The sequence below is a fragment of the Stegodyphus dumicola genome, chromosome 7, assembly GCF_044657685.1.
Source record: "Stegodyphus dumicola isolate Sdum_Otavi_A_Nest chromosome 7, ASM4465768v1".
Classification (NCBI taxonomy): Eukaryota; Metazoa; Arthropoda; class Arachnida; order Araneae; family Eresidae; genus Stegodyphus; species Stegodyphus dumicola.
In genome coordinates this window covers 186,424,496-186,445,223 of record NC_140774.1, presented here as the reverse complement: position 1 = coordinate 186,445,223, position 20,728 = coordinate 186,424,496, and the positions used below count along the sequence as shown (strand labels likewise).

Below are 20,728 nucleotides of genomic sequence, written 5' to 3'. Positions count from 1 at the left end.
CATTGCATCTTACATATCAATTAGTTATTTGTAAATCATTGTATCTGAACTATCAATCATAATATTGCATCTGATTTATCAATCAGTAACTATGCAATTCGTACTATCAAGTACCTCTCTCGAGCAGATCTCGATTGTGATTAGTAACTTTTTTCTTCTGTTTCTTATTTCCATAATAAAATAACAAAATTTTATTGCGATAAGCAGAAACAATAGTCCTTGAGTAGGGGTGCTACCTAAACACGTTTGTTTGTACAGATAATAAAGCTTATAAATACGGTATATGACTATCCCATTTTATCGAACATGCGAAGCAAGTCATCAGCTTTCTTTGTGCCTACAGCTAAAGGTACGTAAGATTTTATAACTTGGTAGGTAAGATTTGCCAGTTTTAAAATAATAACAGGTACTTCTCTTCTCAATTTAGAAGGAGTCAATATCCAGTAAAATATGAATTACAGAAAAGGCAAAAGATTAAACATAAAGATTAATTACGAGGGACGGAAAAAAAAAAGCCTTTTCGATAAAAAAAAAGTTCTCGCATTTTATTTTAGGTATTAAATTTACTTAAAAAAAACAATCAAGGTACCAGCATATACAAGTATAATTTTTCAAGGATATTTTTGTGGAGTGTTTTATTTACTGTCCATTAGAAATTAAAGACTTCGTATAGCGGGATAATAATGGAGATAACAATGTTTTTTTCCGTTCAGTTTTGTGATTGCTCGCTTTAAAATCGTTGAATTTGTTAATCAAAAATTCTTTAAAGTTTTAGAAAATATGAAATCGATTATAAAAAAAAATTCCAAATTAGAGCTTCCAGATGCCCATATTCGATGGAGGACTACGTTATTCAGAACTGGGTGGCTCTAGGTACCGTTGTTTTATCACAATGCGAGAAACATATATACATTTATGCAGATTCCTCATTGTCCATTTTTTTAAATATTGCACAGGGCGATAATATTTGGTGGCAACAATTTGAAAAGTGAACCGATATTTAAAGTTACTTTATATTATTATTTAGTTATTTAATGACCATTAATGTTGTATTTTTGGAGTAGAGTAAGAAAACAAACAAAAACACAGCAATATTTACAATAAATTAGAAACACTGTGTTAAAAAAGTATAATATATTGTCATATTTTGTAAAACGCAAACCCAACACAATGAAATTCTCAAGAAGGTAGACTATTATTTTAAAGTTAGGAAGTTATTTAAAAAATTTTTTAAGCTAGAGTGTGTAATATAACAAAGAAAATGTATATTTTCTCATTAAAATTCATGTTTAACATATAAAACGTTATAAAAAATGCATTTACCAATTATCAATTAGTAAATAGTCAGTCTCCTTACATGAAGTGTTCTAAATATGTATACCAAATTGCATAAGATTTCAATCATAATTTTGAAAGATATTGTGTTTCTTGTTAGCATTAAAACACGAAAAAGAAAAAACGAGATAACGCATTAAAAGAATTCAAGCACTCGTATAACGTGTAATGTGCCTTCACATTCATAATGTGTAATGTGCCACACTCGTATAATGTATAATGTGCCTTCAATCCATACTTGGTCGACTGAATATAATATGAAAAATGCATTGTTTGCACTGTGACGATACAACTACTAGCACCCCGCGGGCACAGGTGCTGAATTATAACTTCCTGTTTGTTCGCGGAGGAAATGGACGATACCTGCAAAAAGCAGGACTACAGATAAAACCCCCTGGGAGTTTCCGGACACAAGAAAATAATTATGTTTCTCTTCGCAAATAACAAAACGAGTGAAATCTTTGTGTAAGAGTTCTTCATGTGATTCTGAGGTGACATTACGCATCTTTTACGTTCTAAACCACGTTTAGAACATAACATAAACGTTCAGTGGTTTATGTAGAACAATAGTTTTTTTTTTTTTTTTTTTTTATGCTGTAGCTACAGTAAAAAGGACGCTTTTTTGCGTCCAATCTGCGTTAGCGGATATTGTATGATTTAGAACTGAAATGATCAGTTTATTTTTATGTTTTAATCAAGAAATCTATTTTAGTTTATCAAATAAATAATTTAAAAGACAACCTGTCTTTCTTTCACCCGACACGGATGTACTGACGTTACAGCACAGTGTGACAATAATTGTAGCATGATGACTCTTCAAAACAATAAGATTTTTCAAAATGTCCTACATTCTGGACTCAGTTACAAAAATTTAATTTTCTTGATTTTTGTTTAGTTCATCGTGTTACCCATTAATGTTTTATCATATCATATCTAGTAAGTACATTTAAAGAATAAGAATTATACATCATTATATGAACTTCTGCAAAAGTATTATAGGCTACTTTTAATCAGTTTGTAAACTTAAAATTCCTCTGATTTTATAACTAATGCCCTCTTGTTTCTCAGAATTTACATTTTTTTTTTCTTTCTCGCAGCTCTTAAAAATTTTCTCTGCTTTTTAAAGCGAAATCAGGGAATGTCGTTTTGCATTGTCGATACGGTTAACATCAAACCTTTCATACTTGTTTCCAGTGTAGTAACCAATATCTATAACAATATCTATCTATACCTATAAAAATTAATGAATATTACTCAGTAATAAATAATAAAAACACTTATCAGCAATGTAAACACAGAATCAAAACACGATGGAAAATGCGTTAGTGAATTCATAACACACAGCTTGAAAATTTGCTAGAACTTTGTTTCGTTGCCATCATAAAAATAGTTTTGGTCTTTAAAATGCAATTAAATAAAATTTAAAGCCCCAAAAATAAAAGTAAAGAACTCTTATACAACCAATTCGGCCTTTTAAATATTTACGCCTTGTACAATTCTGGTATGCCTTTCGAGGACAAGGTGTCAAATAAAGTATCATAACTCCGGTTAAATGAACGTAGGAACAAAATTCAAACAATTTTGGAAACATGAGAAATAAGACTTTTATCGAACGTAAGAAAAAAAAAAGGAGTTTTATGACCAAAATCTCGGTTTCTGAGGTATACATCCCCCTTAAAATTAAATGGATTAAATTTAGCCTAACAGCTCAGAGGTAAATTAAGACGCAGGTGGGTTCTAAATTCACAAAAGTCCACTTACGTAAGAAAGTCTAATGGCAAGAAGCGTTCGACGCCACAGATGTCTAATCGCTAGTAAATCAGTGATCGTAACGTGGCCTTCCAGCAGGCAGAACATGCTATAAATTCACCCTTCAAACCTTTCCCTTAAATACTAACTTCATTCTACCTCATTTGAATTAAGGCGCGCTAGATCATTTACATTTTGGCAAGAAAGTATGACTTCAAATCAAGAACAGCCATAAAAAAGGTTGCTCCAAAATAAAATTAACTGTTAGGTAAATTGAATAAATCTCCACTGTATAAATGTTAAAATATTAAAACTGTAAATCTCTAAGATTAAACAATACGTGCACTTTATATGTGTTGTTGTAAATAGAGCAAAGATTGCGAATGCAACGACGAAACTTTGTTCAGAAGTTGTAATACTGTTATCGCGTAATGAAAGTATTAAAATTTATAAACCAGAGGAATGTATAAAAATGTAGATTTACATTAAAGGCTTAACTGTTTACTAATGAGTTAAAATAACAACAGTAAAACAAAAATAATAAAAGGTAATAATTCAAACAGAAAATATTAATTGAAATTAAATGGATGAGGTTCGAATAATTTCATTAGAATAAAAAAAATTAATAATTCTTTTATTATTCCTTTGTTCTGTTTCAGATGACATGTTCACTCAAGCTAACTACATTCTCTACTTGTTCTAAATGTATATGAGTTTGATTTATGTTTAGAATATTTCGATTCCGGGAGTTCAATTGGTTAATAACAGGCTAACTATTAAAACTGATAATGTATAAATATTTTAGAGTAATATATAGTTTTCCTTTTGTTGAGCATTAAAAAACATGAGCACGCATTCATTCGAAACTCAGATCTCTATGTGTGTGTGAGCTGTTTGGGAAACATTCAGTCCTAATATAACTAAACTGATTTTCATTTCATAATATTAGTTAAAGGCGATTATAAATCTCTCCGCTTTTAACTTATCATTATTTAAATCATTTTGCAATGATAGAACTGATAGAGAAGCCTGATTATACCGTATGAACATCACGTACAGTGGATGGACAAAAATATGGAAACACCTTGTGAAATGCATGTTTGAAAAGAAAGATTGATTTTAATGAAATATGTAGTTGGCGCTGGCGTTTTTGACTACTGACGCCACCTATACAACTTCGTAAATGTGCTAAACAGTGCAGTTGTTGTCGGAGTACTGTTATGTGAGGTTGTCATTGCATTATGTCAGAGTTAACAGACTCCGAACGTGGGCAAATTGTTGAAGCACGTATGGTAGGTGCTTCCGTAAGCAAGGTAGCCGAGGTGTTTCAAGAGGTACTGTATCGAAGATTTATTCCGCATATTTGAAAAGCGGAAAAACATCATCTGCTAAATCACAGCGCGGACGAAAGTGTGTCCTGAGTGATTGTGATAGACGATCATTAAGGGCAATTGTGACGAAAAATAAGAAGACCACAGCTGCAAAAGTTACTGCTGAAATGAATGTTGTGTTACCGAACCCTGTGAGTACCAAAACAATTAGAAGGGAGCTTCATAAACAGGGAATTGCTGGCCGTGCTGCAATTGAGAAGCCACTCATCAGTGATGCTAATGCCCGTAACAGGAAAAGGTGGTATTCAAGTCATAAAGCCTGGACTATAGAGCAGTGGAAGCGAGTAATATGGTCTGACGAGTCTTCTTTCACATTGTTTCCCACTTCTGGCCGAGTTTACGTCTGGAGAACGCCATCTCAAGCCTATAATACAGACTGCTTGTTGCCAAGAGTGAAACATGGCGGGGCTTCTGTTGTGGTTTGGGCAGCCATATCGTGGTTCTCTGCTAGCCCCATGATAACTGTGTCAGGGCACATGACTGCCATGACTTATGTGAACATTTTGGCCGATCATGTTCATCCCATGGTACAAACTTTGTTCCCCGATGGTGATGGTGTCTTCCAAGACGACAAAGCCCCTGTTCACACAGCTCACATTGTCCAGGACTGGTTTTCTGAGCACGAGGATGAGTTGTCCCATCTCCCCTGGCCACCACAGTCACCAGACCTGAATATTATCGAACCTTTGTGGTCTATATTGGAACGGAAAGTGCGTTCTCGTTATCCACCGCCAACAACGTCATCTGAACTTGCCACCGTTTTGCAGGAAGAATGGTATAATATTCCCTTGGCAAACATACAGGAACTGTATTTATCCATTCCGAGAAGACTGCAAGCTGTTTTGGATGCCAACGGGTTTCCTACACCATATTAAGTAAAGAAACATGTTTTTTTAATGGTCTTTCCATATTTTTGTCCAACCCCTGTAGCTTTGCAATATTCATGCTCTCATTCAATTGCTCATCAGTTTTGAATTATACTGGTTGTAGATTGCATAACTATTTTTAATAGATTTTAATTTCTATTATCTCACTTTATTTTATCATAAGTATTATCAGCGACAGTGGTAGTGACTGCTATGAACTGTAAATTACACAAACTCGTAAGAAGGGTTTAAATCCCCTTTTTATTCCACTTTAGAAATAACAGCTGCGTTCACTTGACGCTCACAAACTACGCCGACCCGGCGGTTTAACAAAACAGAAATGTGAAACTAAAAATAAATGACAGGATGAATAAATAATGAGATCACTACCTACGAGGCTCTAAAATCGTAACTAACTTAACCGCGTTCTAAGATACAGCTGAGATTCAGCAAGCTTACTGATTAAGCAGTTGAAGATTCAACGAACTGCCGAAATAGGCACACAGGCCAAAACGCGCGGTTCATAAATTTCTACCTAGCAACCTTCACGCTCGCGATTCAAGAAGCACACATACAAACTCGTTTCCCTTCTATTTAAACTCAACTTACTTCTGCTAAAAGTTGAATAGACTGCGCGTTCTACTACGATTTACATACTCTGGCATTGGCAATTCTAGGGGAAAGTAAAGGCTTGACAGGAAAGATAGCTTAAAATAAATGTTAGTTAAAATAAATATAAACCCTACAATATTATCAAAACAACATCTGACTCTTTATATTCCTATTTTTCCAATTGTCAGAATTATCTTCATAATATATGAATCCATGTTATCAGACAGAAATGTTCTCACCGATATGTCTAATTAGCTTTTTTATATTTACAGTCAATATGATCTGCCTTTTTGTGGTCTTCGCTGCACTCACCTCAGGAGTTCTCGGTGGTTCCTTATGTCCTCCAAGAGAGAATATTTATCCTTGTACTTGTTTTAATACTCGTGTAGGAAAGAATTTATATCATACCATAGTATCCTGCCATAGACTGCGAAGCACGGAATCCTTTGCACCGATTTTTCTCTTTTTGAAATCACTTAAAATCGATCAGTTTTATTTGTTCGATTCCTTTTGGGATGCTCATATGTTGGGAGAGGAGCACAACAAGGTTCTTCCAAAAAATTGGCTGACTACGCTCAAGATAAAGGAGATTGATATCGTCGATAGTACTTTAGCAGCTTGCTTTGCTTGCAGTCCGATGCTTACGTGTAGCAATAGTGTTACAACCAGGTAAGGCAAATAATTAAACTGAATTGAAAGTTTTATATGTTAATGTATTTTAATACTTCATAAATATCATATTTTTAATGTCAACACTTTCGTCCTTTAATATGAAGCAACATATTAAAATATTTGCTTGCTGCAGAGATGTAAATGCATATATGTGTTCATAAATTAGCTCTCAAAATTAATCATATTCTTACAATGCAATATTTACCTTAAAGGCTAAAGTCCGATGTGGTACATTTTTTACGCCTATGCAACATTAAAACAAGCTGTTAGATGTTTTGATCGTTAACAATATTAGTATACTTATAAGGGCGGACGAGTTGAAAAGTAAAAAATTTCCAAAAATTTAAACAAGCAAATTTAATAAAGCAAAATTTAAGAAATCTGATGTGTACATCACATGAATTCCTTGTGCGGAATATAAAATTATACGCATTTTTTTTTTTTTTTTTTTTTTTTTTTTTTTTGCATTTTGTTTACACTTATTGGACTGAATTATATCTACTTCGTCGATAGCACATAAACCACAATAGAATAAATGCACTCTTTAAAATTCGCTCTATTTGTTTACTATAGCGACACTCTGGCGCTAGGTTCACTTAACGGCGTTATATTTCGTTCATATTATAACGCAGAATGTACAAAATTTATATCATTTGAAGAATTATCTAATCGTTGCCACATGTTCTATTCAAATGCTATAATAAATCTAGAATGATGCACGAAAGAAATTAAGCAAACAAAACAAAAAGAAACAGTTTTTCAGAGACGATTCAGTATTTCTCATTCAATTAATTCACTTCTCACTTCGCGACAAGGCAAAAATGCATAAAGACTCAAAATATCTATATTAAAAATTATGAAGTAAATCTTAAACAATTATTTCCTCGAAAAAATTCCAGAAAGGATTAAGCATGGTTTAATTCGCAATACTAAATGAAGGCGTTATCTTTGTTGTTGCAAAGCTTAGTTAGTCTCTCTAGATTGGCAACAAATCCACTAGTCTCCTGTTACAAATGTAAACATCAATGGCCGCCATTAAAAACAGGCTTAGCGGCAATTAAACAATTTTAAAATTGCTGATAATTCTAAAAATATTGCAGACAGATTTACTAAAGGCATAAAATCCTTAACCGGAAGTTAAAAACAATATAATTCAATCATTTTTAAAGAAAAAAATGTACAATTTACAAACATTTAAGAGTAAAGAAACTGAGCTCACTGAGCCGGGTAACAGAGTGGATATATATATATAAATATATTTATATACTTTTGGCGCGGCCGTTTGCAACCAAAGTACAAGGTGCACATCTACATGTTATAGTAGTCCTATATACAAAATTTAAACGTTTTGAGGCTACTCGTTTTTGAGTTATGCGAGATACGTACGTACGTATGTACAGACACCGCGAAAAATTCTCTTCGGAATTCATTTTAAAGCAGTTTTACGATTTTTTTGCAGTAAAAGAGTCTTTTATTCTGTCCTTACGTACATATGTCATGGAAAAACATCGTTAAATTGCAATCGATAGCGGTCAAAATGGATATTTCCGTTGAAATATGCTGCCTGAAACTTTTCGCGATTACAATACTTCCTTTTCACTTCGTACAAGGAAGTAAAAAGGTTTTTTTTGTGACGTCTGTACGTAGGTACATATATATGTATCTCGCATAGCTCAAAAACGAGCAGCTGTAGAACGTTGAAATCTTGTATATGAATGTGTTACAACCTGCATTTTGTACAGCTCCCGTGTTTGTTATAATCGGCCTCATCAAACGTATATACATATTCTGACTTTGTTACCTGACTCGGTCAGCTGAGTTTTTCTATTCTTATAAGTTGGAAAATTGGGCATCTTTTACTTTAAAGTGATTGAATTAGGTTGTTCTTATGTTCCGGTAAAGGTTTTCATGCCTTTAGTCAATCCGCATGCAGTTATAGAATTATCAACAACTTAAAAGTTTAAGTGGCGAGTTAAGCCAAGCAAGGCCGCCATTTTTGTACATTTAAAACTATTAGTAGAATAGGGAATTAAGTCATTTGGTGCACCAACTTCGATGTCTTTTTGTCCAGTGGAATAGTAAGTTGACTTGCATATTCACAAAGCCTACAGACCATTTCTCTAAGGTCTGCTCTCATTGGATGAAACATCTACTTGGCGGTCATATTTGGAATGGCGAGTTATCGCCCTGTAGGCGTGGTAATTAACGCCAAACAAATGGAAACAGCGTTCATTTCATTCGATAATTTTTTTATTTTATGAATGAAAGCTAAGAGGAATTGTGTGGAATATATTTTAAATAACCTACTAATCTTATTAATAGTTTATTTGAATTTGAATTTAAACTATTTAAAGTACGATAATTGTTTTGCAAGTAAAGGTTTTTACATGGAAATGGCACGTGTACTTTTTCGTCATTTCTGTTAGAAAGAGCCTGTTGTGTAAATTTCCATAGCGCATTAATTTATACAAATAAAGGAATATTAAAAAATAAACCAAATGAAAACATTCAGTAAACATTTAAGGGCGTCGGATACCTATCTTTTACCTAAATTATGAAAAGTAAGTATAACTAAAATAATATTTTATCCCATTATGCGCTATTTCTATTGAAACGCTTTTCGGGACCTTGGATCATAATTTTGCTACTGGTACCTACTACAAAGAGTACAAACCAGTAAATAAAAATAAGAAAAATTAACAAAAATAGAGGAAAAAAAAACTGAAATGTTTCAGATTTTAAATTACGTCCAAAGGGGCGTTTTTTAACATTTTGTGTGTTACCTTTCTTTATTAAATATCATGTTCCTCGCACTTAAACCATAAGATCCAGTGCAACAGCAATATCGCAAAATAGTTTTAAAACGAGCATATCTTTAGAATTTCCGATACAGAGACTCACGCGCTGGAGATAAAAATGTTTTTTCTGCACAACGTTGCCATTGCTCGCTTTGAAATCCTTGAGTTTGTTAATCAAAAATTCGTCAAAGTTTTAAAAAATAGGAAATCGATCATAAAACAAATTTCAAATTTCAAATTGGGTCTTCCACATGCTCATATTCGTTGGAGGATTACGTTATTCAAAATTCGATGACTCTATGTACCGTTATTTTATGACAATGTGAGAAATATACATACATTTACGCAGATTTTCATTATTTAATTTCTTCAAATATAATGCAGGACTATAACATTTTATGGCAACAGTTTGAAAAGTGAACCGACATTTATCCGTCCGACGCAAAATGCCAAAACGAAACTAATAGTCCTTCGGGATTCAAATCCCTTTGGACTAATAAAGACGTTTAATTTTTAACACCGTACCCAAACAAATAATGACGAAGTCATTCAATAAAGTTAACATAAAAAATTTAAAAAAAACCGTGTAGAGCAGAGTTTATGAAAGCTACGAACGGGCATAGAACCGGCGATCTAGAAGTCTGAGAACTTTTTCCGCGCTCGTTACCGTTGAGGTGCGTTTTCGCCGGTCAGCTATACTCAAATTTTGGTACACCACGCTTAAATACAAATTCTAAAGGCGATGAACCAAAAGTCGCCAAGCACTAGGTTCTGTAACCCTACGTTTCCTGTTTCAACCAATCGGAGCAAACAGCAGTAGAAACAATCTGTAGGCTTTGTAAATAAGCAGTTGACTTCTAGTTTTGTGCAGCGACAACTTTTTCTTCCTGCCCACCGACCGAATTGCTTTTCTTTGCGCAGAAGCTCTAATTTCTATTCCAAAATTTTTTAAAACTATTTGGTGTTTTAGGTTTTTCTGTATTTGGTAATTTTGAATGAAAATGCTTTGAGTTTTCATGTATTTTATTTTTGCCTTGCCGCGTAGTTAGAATTGAATTGTTGAATTAGAAATATATGTCTAATGAAATCCGAGGAAAATGAAGTGCAACAAAAAATAGGCATAATTTAATAGACCGTTCAAGGAAGTCATGTGGTGTCCAGATCAGGTATTTTTCTCGAACTAGCTTTTTTCTGCTATATTTTCAATGATTGGCTTTATGTGTCCACTTGCATGAGATAAATATACTCGTTACCCGCCTTTAAGGCAGCACTATTGCGCCTTTGCAACTTCTTTACCTTGCCTCTATTGTTTTATCACTCTGCTTTCTGTAATATAGAAAAGAAGAAAATAACTGTGAATATTTTTGAATTCTATAATTGACTAAAATGTCTTTATTACAAGTATAATGTTTTTAAATACGTTTCGTTCTAGATTCACCGTGTCAAACAGCACAGAGGGAGAAAAAATATGTACACTATGCGAAACAGGAAAAGGAAATAAATATTCATGGACTGGTTGCATGAAGAAGTTGCAGAGCTTTCACTTCATTAACAGTCAGATAACTCAAATCGGTCTCGATCTCTTTCCAATGCCTATGAGGGATCTTGTTGTTTTGAACGTATCAAGAAATGCTATAACAAAAGTGGATTCAACAGTCTTTAAGAATCTTAAAAAACTCAAGTCACTTGATCTGTCTCATAATCAGATCGATAAACTGGATGCTCTGTTTGCATTCGAAATGAATTTAGAATTTCTCGATGTGAGGTAAGATTCTTTTTACAAGCTCTCCGTCTTTTAAAAATGTTAATAAATGATACAAATTTTCAGATGTTAATAAAATGCTTACTATGTACACTGCAAAAAAAAAAAAGGGAACAGGTTTATATCTCCCGTTCTATCGGGCCGATTGATGAAATTCAGCTTGCGTTTCTAAAGTCTCGAAAGCGCGACTTAGGATATGTATTAGATTTATATATAGCATTGTTCTAATATAGGTATTTTGACACAAAATCGCACTTTTTCTGAAATGACATGCAAATGTTTTTCCATATTTCGATTCTAAAACTCAAATCATGCCAGACTGCCAAATTTTGTGAAACTCGCACGATTAGTTTTTTAAAAATTCGCTCTCAAAATTTTAGCTCCTCCATGTTAATTCAATTATGTATATACAGTCAAAAGTCGTTAATCCGGACTCGTCAGGACTTCGGCGATTCTGGATTATCGATTTTTCCGAATTATAGATCATCAGTTTAAATCTGGTAAGATGGCATGCAGAAATTATAAAATTAAAAATATGAAACCGTAATTTATGAAATAAAGAACAATTATGATCTAAAGGGTATCAAAATTTACACAAAAAAAAAGCTTAATATTTATTTGTTTACTTTATTAAACATTTCTTTCAATGTAAGTTGTTTAAGTTGCTTCGTTTTTTATGTGATAATACATTCTCTTTAATTCTATAAACAGACATAATTTCTTGTTCAGTTACAAAGTTTCGCTGTTAAGTCCTATAATTGCTGTGTCGAGAATACCGACTAATTTGTCAATCGAAATTTTTTCGTTTTCAATAACCTCTGTCACTTTATTCGCTATCGGAAGCGAATTATGACAAGGAATTTGATTTAAATCATATCAAAGACGGAGTACATCGAGATGAAATACTATATTTAGTAAGGAATTATAAGCCAAATAAAATAAAAACATCTGCCCTGAAGATAAGGATAGTGCTGACAGATCAACTTCCAATTCATTGCGCGCCGCGGCGTTAAAGATAAACAAAGTTTAGATAAACAAATGTTAGATAGTTCTATATCTAACTTTTAGATTCTAAGTTTTATTAAACTTAGAATTATTTATATTCTAAGTTTAGATAAACAAAGGATATACCTTTATCCATTTTTTGCAACAATTCCACTTTTTGTTTAATGGACTTCGAAACATACTTTCGCTTTGTAGATCCTTTACATATTAGTAAATATATATCAGAAATTCTATTTGACATAATCGAAAGTTCAAGCTTACTTTTATAAAATTGCTCTAACAGTCTGCAAAAAATAATAAGCTGAATCCTATTCGAAGATTAAGGAACAACGCAATCTGCAACATTAACTGAATTAGATAATTTTAACTTAGCTTATACCGTCCGTTATACATTAAACGCGCATTCGTAAACGTATTTTGCGCACGCGCACACGCGTATTCGCAGCCGTAAAGGTCTTACGCGCATGCGTCAACGCGACGCATGCGCAGAAAGTTTGTAGCTTTGAGGTCCGGATTATAGATCATTCCCGATTATGGGTGTCCGAATTGACGACTTTTGACTGTATTTATTAATATCTCTTTTAATATTAACCTTTTTTTATTCTTTCTTTCACATTTCAAAATTTTTTATTTGAAATGAATCTTTATTTTTAAAATTTACATTTTTAAATAATTTTTATAATTTTTTTGAAGAAACTTTTCAATTACAACCTATAAAATTTTTAAAATCATCTTAAAGTAGATGTATTAATGTAATAATAGAATTATCTTATCCTGTTGTGATTTATCGCCCAAACTACTTAACTGCAAACACAAAATAAATAGAAAATTAAAGCCCAATATAAAAGTTTATTAAATCACTCTTAGTGGCCTAGGACTCCAACTAAAACGATAACTTGACATCCTAAAAGATGAGACTCTTTTCTGCAGTAAAATTTTCACATATTTGCAAAATAATATTCTAACCCGAAACTAAACATAAGGTCGGCTACACTACAGTTAAACCTGCAAATCACTTAAACAGGCCGCCCAGATCTTTGGCAAGGTTAGGCTCTTCCCAAGGCTGACGTGACTAATTTGCAGTTGGAAGAAACAAAGACACAGAAGGACTAATGGAGAAGTTGCTTTTGAGCAGACTAGAGGTCAGTGACGTCATACAAGAGCAAATCTTTTAGTAAAGTAAACCTGGTTTGGCATTCAATCAATGCAACTGGAACTTATGTTCAGAAAGGCAGCGATAATGCGGCGAATGTTCCAATAAAGACTACAGTTGATATTAAACTCCTCTTTTTAAAATATGTGCTGTTTTTAAATTTCCACAACTTTCTGATAGGATTTAAATTAAAACTCAATTATCTGCAAAACTTTTAAAAAATTGTTTCAAAGGAATTTTGTAATTTTTTTGTTGTTCTCAGCATTCTAAGATTTTGTACTTAGTACTTGAAATCATTTAATCTATTAAATGCAAAAATATAACCGTCAAAAATAAAAAATAAAAAAAAATATGTGTTTTCGAAGATTTTAAAATTTCTGTAAACTGTAGAGTTGAAGAAAGGAAAAAAAAATTGTGCCAAAAATTATTAATCCAAAATATTGTCAAACTTCAAAAATACGTTAATCTCGATGCCTATTACATGTATCTTTATTAAGTATCTTAATTATTTGCTTTACATGTAACAGTACTAGCACTGCAACTTAACATTTTCATGTCTTTATTTTAAAATCACAGCTGGAATGTGATTAAAACGATAGGACAGCAGTTTTTCAAAAACCTACCACAATTGAAGACATTAATTGCAGAAGCCAATGACATTGTTGAACTGAAAGAGGCCGACTGGAAGGATGTAAAACCGGCTCTAAAATTTATAGATCTCAGAGGTAATTATTTGTCTCTTGTTTCATAATTAACAATTTTTTATCCATCGCAGAATTTTTGATCTCCAGAAATCTTTAAAAATTAGGAACTATTCTGATATACGCGCTCAAATCGCCAAATTTCTCGCCAAACATTTTGATTTGTAGCGTGGAGTTTCTCGCCAAACATTTTTGGCGAGAAACTCCACGCTACCATATTACTATCTAATTTTTTTGTCTACATTTCGAACTTTAAGCCTAAAATGTCTCCAAAAACGCCGTTTTCGCACATGCAAAAACCACGTTTTCAACACACAATTTAAGCTACAAATCCGAAACAAAAACAAAAAATTTAGATAGCAAAAACGTAAAGTTTCTAACCAAAAATATTTGACAAGACTCCATGTACACAGCGATATATTTTAACTTCAAAAAACATCTACGAATGGCACAATCTAGGCAACGAACGAATCTACGAACTACGCACACCTCGCTTCAATACAAAGAATACCATGTACACAGCAATATGTTTTAACTTCAAAAAACATCTATGAATTGCTAACTCTAGGCAACAAACGAATCTACAGACACCTCGCTTTAATAAATTAACATAACAACAATAAATTTCAAAGAATACCATGTACACAGCGTTCTGTTTCAACTTTGCAATCTATACGCTACGCACTAATCAACAAATTAAACTAAAATAAATTTCAAATAATTTTTAAAAACAACAATAACGACAGAAATTCATACTAAAAAAACAATGAACATAACATTCTACAAAATAAGAACAAGAATAAAATGCACTTACAATGAATTAATGCTTTTTCGAACAGCAGAAATACCAATTTCATACCGCCTTTAACATGCGCCACGTAATCACTATCGTATTTATATGACAGCCAGACACACTATCCAGAAAATTCATACTATGGTTCACAAATAAATAAAATAACAAATAATCACAAATCCCTACTTCTATCATGCACAGCCACTAAAAATAATCTCTCAGACCCTCTTTCCACACCTCCAAATACCCACAGCCCCTCAACAGGATGACCACGATGATATTTCCTTTTGCCGAACTTCAATTCAACAACTTCCAACATTTTATCTTTCCCCCCTATCTTCTCAGACACGGAGCATGACGCGAACCAACGAGCTCCAGCGAAAGATTTTTCAACATCAACAGGGTTGCCATACAACATGCAATCGCGCCAAAAACCAGCGCAAAACACATATCCCCACATTTAGTGAAATTAGGGCGTATATCAGAGTTGTACCATACATTACTATGATAGACGCGGGGCGATAATTTCAGGAAACGTCTGGAATCAAGACACAAACGCAACTCCCAAACATAATTTTTAAAATGTCAGCTGTAAAATCACGAATGGCAAGTATGTTAGCTGTGGATTCTATAATACAGAAAAATTAACATCTTCAGTAATTAGAAATTTTTGCTCGGCTTGCAGAAAACTTTAATTACTTGTCGAGATCAAAATGTATCTGAAATGATCAAAATGTGCTTAGTGCTCAGATCAAAATGTGCTTAGTATCTGAAAATACAAAAAAGTGATTCAAAAAGCCTTAAAACATCTTTGAATTTGTAAATCATTGTAAGAATGGGAAAGAATACATGTACTGCATGAATTTAAGTACGAATGTTCTCAAAAACACAATGGAGTAGTTAGTTTTTAGCTCAAAATGGCTATTAGTCCGAAAACACGATTTTGAGTTGTTTCACTTTACATTGGAGTCTGTTGCTATTCAAAAAAACTTAAGATATTGTTCTTTCTTATTCAATCTGTCTGTTATTAATTAATAAACTAACTTATTTAAAAGCAATTAATGCAGTTCTTAAGAATATTTTTTTAATTATTTATCTGTTCGATGTAGATAAAAATGCATTTAATTATTGATGTATCTAATTAAAAACATGGGTACTTTTCCGTTTTGCCGGCGCAAACGATAAAGTCGCCAATAATGGTACAACGCCAATAATGTATCTTCGCTGGTAACCTTTTACGCCTCATTTTCAAAACAAGTCGCTACCATTTCTTATCAGATTGATTGTTTCTTTCAATACTGGCATACAATTACATAGAATTTTTACAAGATAGTTAAATTTTATGCCCTAAAACAAGTCGCGGTAATTAATTAGAATGCAATCACACCGCTCACCTGAAAGCGAAAATATAGAAAAAGGCAAAATCAAGAGTTAAATTCATCTATTCTAATGAGAACGCATTAATGAAATAAAGCACTGCGGTTTTACATAATTTCTGAGTAAGCTTTTCGTACGAATTGAAATAATTCTTGCATTCAAACTTGTATTCCAAATTAAGCTTTAACTTGAAATTAATGTAGGTAATTACTGAGAGAATCAGATTTTTGTAGCGTAGTTTACGTGAAATGAGATCACTTGGGGTCACGGGATACGAACTGGCGAATCAAGATGTTGTACCATGATAGCATAGTAAATTCTTAAATTAATGTCTTTTTACAAAATTTTAAACCATATTAAAATGTTTATGGCTTGAAAATAAAAAATTCTTAGAACTAACATTCGTTAACATTTTTTATGTGTATACTGTATGTTGTCGCCAACAAAGTCTGCTTGGCGAACTTTGCGCCGGCGAAACGGAAAAGTACCAAAACATGAAATATTTTGATAGAATAACATTACGTTTTTTTTTTTTTTTTTTTTTTTTCATTTTTAAATATAAAGAAGGGTAAAATCCTAGTATACGGTGCAGCCTTGGCGCGATTTTGAAAATTATCGCCAACACCAAACATGATCCAAAGAACGTCTATATAAATACTATACACTATATACATAGTATACACTATAGTGTATAGTTATATTCAAAGAAAATTTCTGTTTACTACTCATCGTATATGTCCCGTTTTTACTGCTCATCATTAATTCGCCAAAAGTAGCCAAATCCCGTGTGCACCGGATACTAGGATTAAACCTAAAGAAGATGTATAACGTTTCCATGTTAGTCTAAGTGCATATTTCTCTATGCTATAAAAGGCATTGCTGTTCCACCTGGGCGATCTCTATCGATAATCTCTATTGATAAACCACATTAAACTTTAAAAGAGACATTTTGGGTGATCGTTAGAATATGAACCATTTCGGACATTTTAAGCGCTTTTTTTTTAATTCATTAAGAAGGTAATTAATTTGACGTAAATGAATTGCTAATAGCCTATTAGTTCCTTAAATTAAGTGAATGAGCATAGCACTGATGGCCCAGGAACAAAATAAGATTACGTGGATATCAAGAAGTTACTACGAACCAATATTAATACGGTACAACTTACGCAAACGGTAAGTGATGATACCGCCAGACATTTTCAGTTCGCTATGGTACCTGCGTAGTATACCTGTGTTCTCACGTAGTATTCTTTTTCCCTTGTGTCATTCTCCTTCAGAACTGGAACAGAGTTGGGCAATTTCATATTGTCTCATACAAGGTGCCCAAAGCCTGAGCTAACCACAAACACCCCATTACCTCCTGTCTACGACAAAATTCATGAATTTGATCTGGAATTACTGCCAGACAAGGGAGATAAGTCACGACAACAGTGATGAGTCTGTTACCTGTATGAATGGGTAAATGAAATCATAAATACCGTTGTGATTTAAATCCATCATGCACAGATCTCACAGAGTTGTTGGTGACACCATTTAGTCCCTTCAGCCACTTGTGTTGGTGACACCATTTAGTCTCTTCAGCCAGTCATGATGATGAACTCAATCCATTTCTGAACCGAGATAGAACGTCTGATAAAAAAAACAAAAGAGCCATTAATAGTCAATTTATGTCAACTATAACGAATCTAATTAATAAAGATATCAAAAATTTAACTTTTCAAGTACTTCAACATTTCTTTAACTGTAATAAAATACTGATATCTCAATGAACTGTGGCGGAAAAACTTTGACAAACCTAAAAGCATGAGTAACGTCCAGCTGCAAATTCTCATAGAGATATTTTGAAATTCAATATGGTCAAGTTAGAGCCAGTCTGCTGACTACAGGCGAACCAAGTTATATCATCATTAATAATATCTTAAAGAGAAATCAAAAAACAAAAATATTTACTTTCAAGCAGTAAAGAAATGTTTATTTTAAAGTTATTTAATTAAATTAAGTTATTTAAAAGTTATTTTTTTAAAGTTATTTTATTCAAATGCCATGCAAATATTAAGAAATGAACTAAAGTGTGCTAAAGAATAATTTGTTAACTATGTAATGTTAATATGTGAAATATACACAATTATCTAGACCTTATTTCTTTGAATTATAATTACCTTATCTATAGACTACCGAACAGTTTATTTTTTACTTTTCAGAAGAATGAAATTTGGAAACATTCAATAAATAATATCTGTCGTTTATAAGTAATGAAATAAAAGTACTTACGTATTTTTTTAACCACAGAAAATCCAATTCACTGTGACTGTGATATCAGATGGATCAACAGTACATTCCACATAAATGTGGTATTACAAGGAACGTGTGCTACTCCTGAAGATTACGAAAATTCCTTACTGAGAAAAGCATCTCGTTTTTTAATAGAGCGATGTGACGAAGACGGTAATATAGGAACGAGAAAAAAAATCGAAGCTACTGTGTCTTCATTCTTAAGTTAATGCTTAAACTGAGTTTTATCTGTATCACCTCTCACATCTCAGTTCTGTTTGATTTCTATTTTCAATTAAAGTAACACCAAAAATGGGCGATGTTTTCTCTTTGTTAATAATAATAAATAAATGAAAAGTGGTGTCACATCTTTTCGTGATTAATATTATATCATGCCTGTAATAAAATTTATTTTGAAATTTAATATTCTTTGTAAGTGTGAATTAATTACTTGCTTTATTTCAAATTTTTTACAAAACAGCACAACAACAGTATTTGTATTTGTGGAGAGAATGATAGCACTATAAACAATAATGAAACATTACCTTAAAGATATCAAATATTACTTAAACAAATTCGAAATGAAATCTGGTGTTTCTCAACATTCTACAGCATTTTCTTAAGTTAACAGTCCGTGATTTAAAATATCTACAGATGATAATTTTAAAATAATTTGAAGTTTTGTAATAATTTTCTAAATTCTTAATGCTGGAAACATGAAATATTAACACAATTTGTGATATATCACTCAACTAATCAATAAACTTTAAAGAAACAGTTCCATTTCTTTTAACGCAGTTATGAAAAGACAAATTATTCTTAAAAATGCAACCTATTGCACATGAGAATATTTCACGTTACATATAACCGATTTCATACTTTTCCTGGTTGCATTGACTGTGATTATAGACATTTATTTAGTGCTGTAATGACTTCATAAGTTACATATTGTTGCGTGCGTACGGGTTCGTTATGAATTGAATGCACAAGTCCAGTGAAAAATGAACAAAATTTATTATTATTACAACAAATAAAACAAAATGCTGAAATTCCATCAGGTATTCGTACAGTATTACAATATCTCACAGTAGTCTTTTAACTATTCAAACGTTCAACAGAACTTAATTCAAAACAGCTAGAGAAAGCTAATCCGCGAATTCGCTACAGTGAACAAGAGCAGTTTTCTAAACAAACTCTTAAAACAACAACTAACTGACTAACGAATTGAGATGTCTTGGTAACAGCCAAAAATATCGCGGACGAAAACGTCGCGGAGAAAACAACGCAAGGCGAAAACGTCGTGCTACAAAACATCGTGGGAGAAAACATCGCAAAGAGAAAACATCGCAGTTCTAAAACATCGTGGTACAAAACATCGTCGTCGAAAATAAAGCGGTTCAAAAACTTCGCAGTTTAAACGTCATCATAAACGTCAACGATAAAAAACATCGCCGTCGAAAATATCGCGGTAAAAAATAAAGTATCTACAAATCATCGCATGACGATAACATCGCAGACATGCTTTTTTCAGGCTTTAATAACTGTAAATGGATATTCCCATAATGATTTGTGAGCGCAAGTGATGTAAGGAAGGATAATTTTTACTTTCACATTTTTTTATTAACTAATAAATTTTTGCTGAAAAAAATAAGAAGGAAACTTAAGCATAGAAAATTAAATGCAACTTAATAGATTATACTTTTCATGAAAAATTACCAGTAAAAACTTTATAAAAAATGATTTATTAATGGTCTTTGTTAGTTAACTATGTCGGTTTAAAATTCTATTAAGTGCTATAAGTTGCATTAATTTTCTATGCTTAAGTTTCCTTCTTATTTTCTCAGCAAAAATTTAATATTTAATAAAAAATATGAAAGTAAAAATTATCCTTCTTTACATCTTGCGCTCACGAATCATTATGGGAATATCCATTTACAGTTATTAAAGCCTGAAAAAAGCATGTCTGCGATGTTATCGTCATGCGATGATTTGTAGATACTTTATTTTTTACCGCGATATTTTCGACGGCGATGTTTTTAAACTGCGAAGTTTTTGAACCGCTTTATTTTCGACGACGATGTTTTGTACCACGATGTTTTAGAACTGCGATGTTTTCTCTTTGCGATGTTTTGTAGCACGACGTTTTCGCCTTGCCTTGTTTTCTCCGCGACGTTTTCGTCCGCGATGTTTTTGCCGCGATGTTATCGGCGGCCACCGATGTCTTATGTCTTAACTTCGGGTAA

General features: G+C 32.6%; 1 protein-coding gene and 1 long non-coding RNA gene across 3 annotated transcripts in view; one reads left to right on the top strand and one right to left on the bottom strand.

Annotated features, from left to right (window-relative positions):
* Nucleotides 1–20,728, bottom strand: part of LOC118200065 (uncharacterized) — a 418,146-nt gene that overhangs the window by 256,388 nt on the left and 141,030 nt on the right. For both annotated transcript variants that reach the window (XR_015042275.1, XR_015042274.1), the window contains exon 3: nucleotides 17,693–17,843. This is a non-coding gene — a long non-coding RNA (uncharacterized LOC118200065). The remainder of the gene's footprint in view (nucleotides 1–17,692; nucleotides 17,844–20,728) is intronic.
* LOC118200063 (uncharacterized) lies at nucleotides 201–18,909 on the top strand. The gene is made up of 5 exons (XM_035371987.2): nucleotides 201–349; nucleotides 6,226–6,622; nucleotides 10,856–11,188; nucleotides 13,920–14,068; nucleotides 18,504–18,909. The coding sequence occupies exons 1-5, from the start codon at nucleotides 307–309 to the stop codon at nucleotides 18,713–18,715; spliced, it is 1,134 nt and encodes a 377-aa protein (XP_035227878.1). The 5' UTR covers nucleotides 201–306; the 3' UTR covers nucleotides 18,716–18,909.

What these genes read in the sequence shown, in the direction of transcription:
- LOC118200063 (XM_035371987.2), top strand. Translation starts at nt 307, where the DNA reads ATGCGAAGCAAGTCATCAGCTTTCTTTGTGCCTACAGCTAAAG. An exon ending in CTTTGTGCCTACAGCTAAAG is followed by an intron (nt 350 to 6,225) that starts GTACGTAAGATT and finishes TTATATTTACAG; the next exon opens with TCAATATGATCTGCCTTTTT. An exon ending in TTAGAATTTCTCGATGTGAG is followed by an intron (nt 11,189 to 13,919) that starts GTAAGATTCTTT and finishes TTAAAATCACAG; the next exon opens with CTGGAATGTGATTAAAACGA.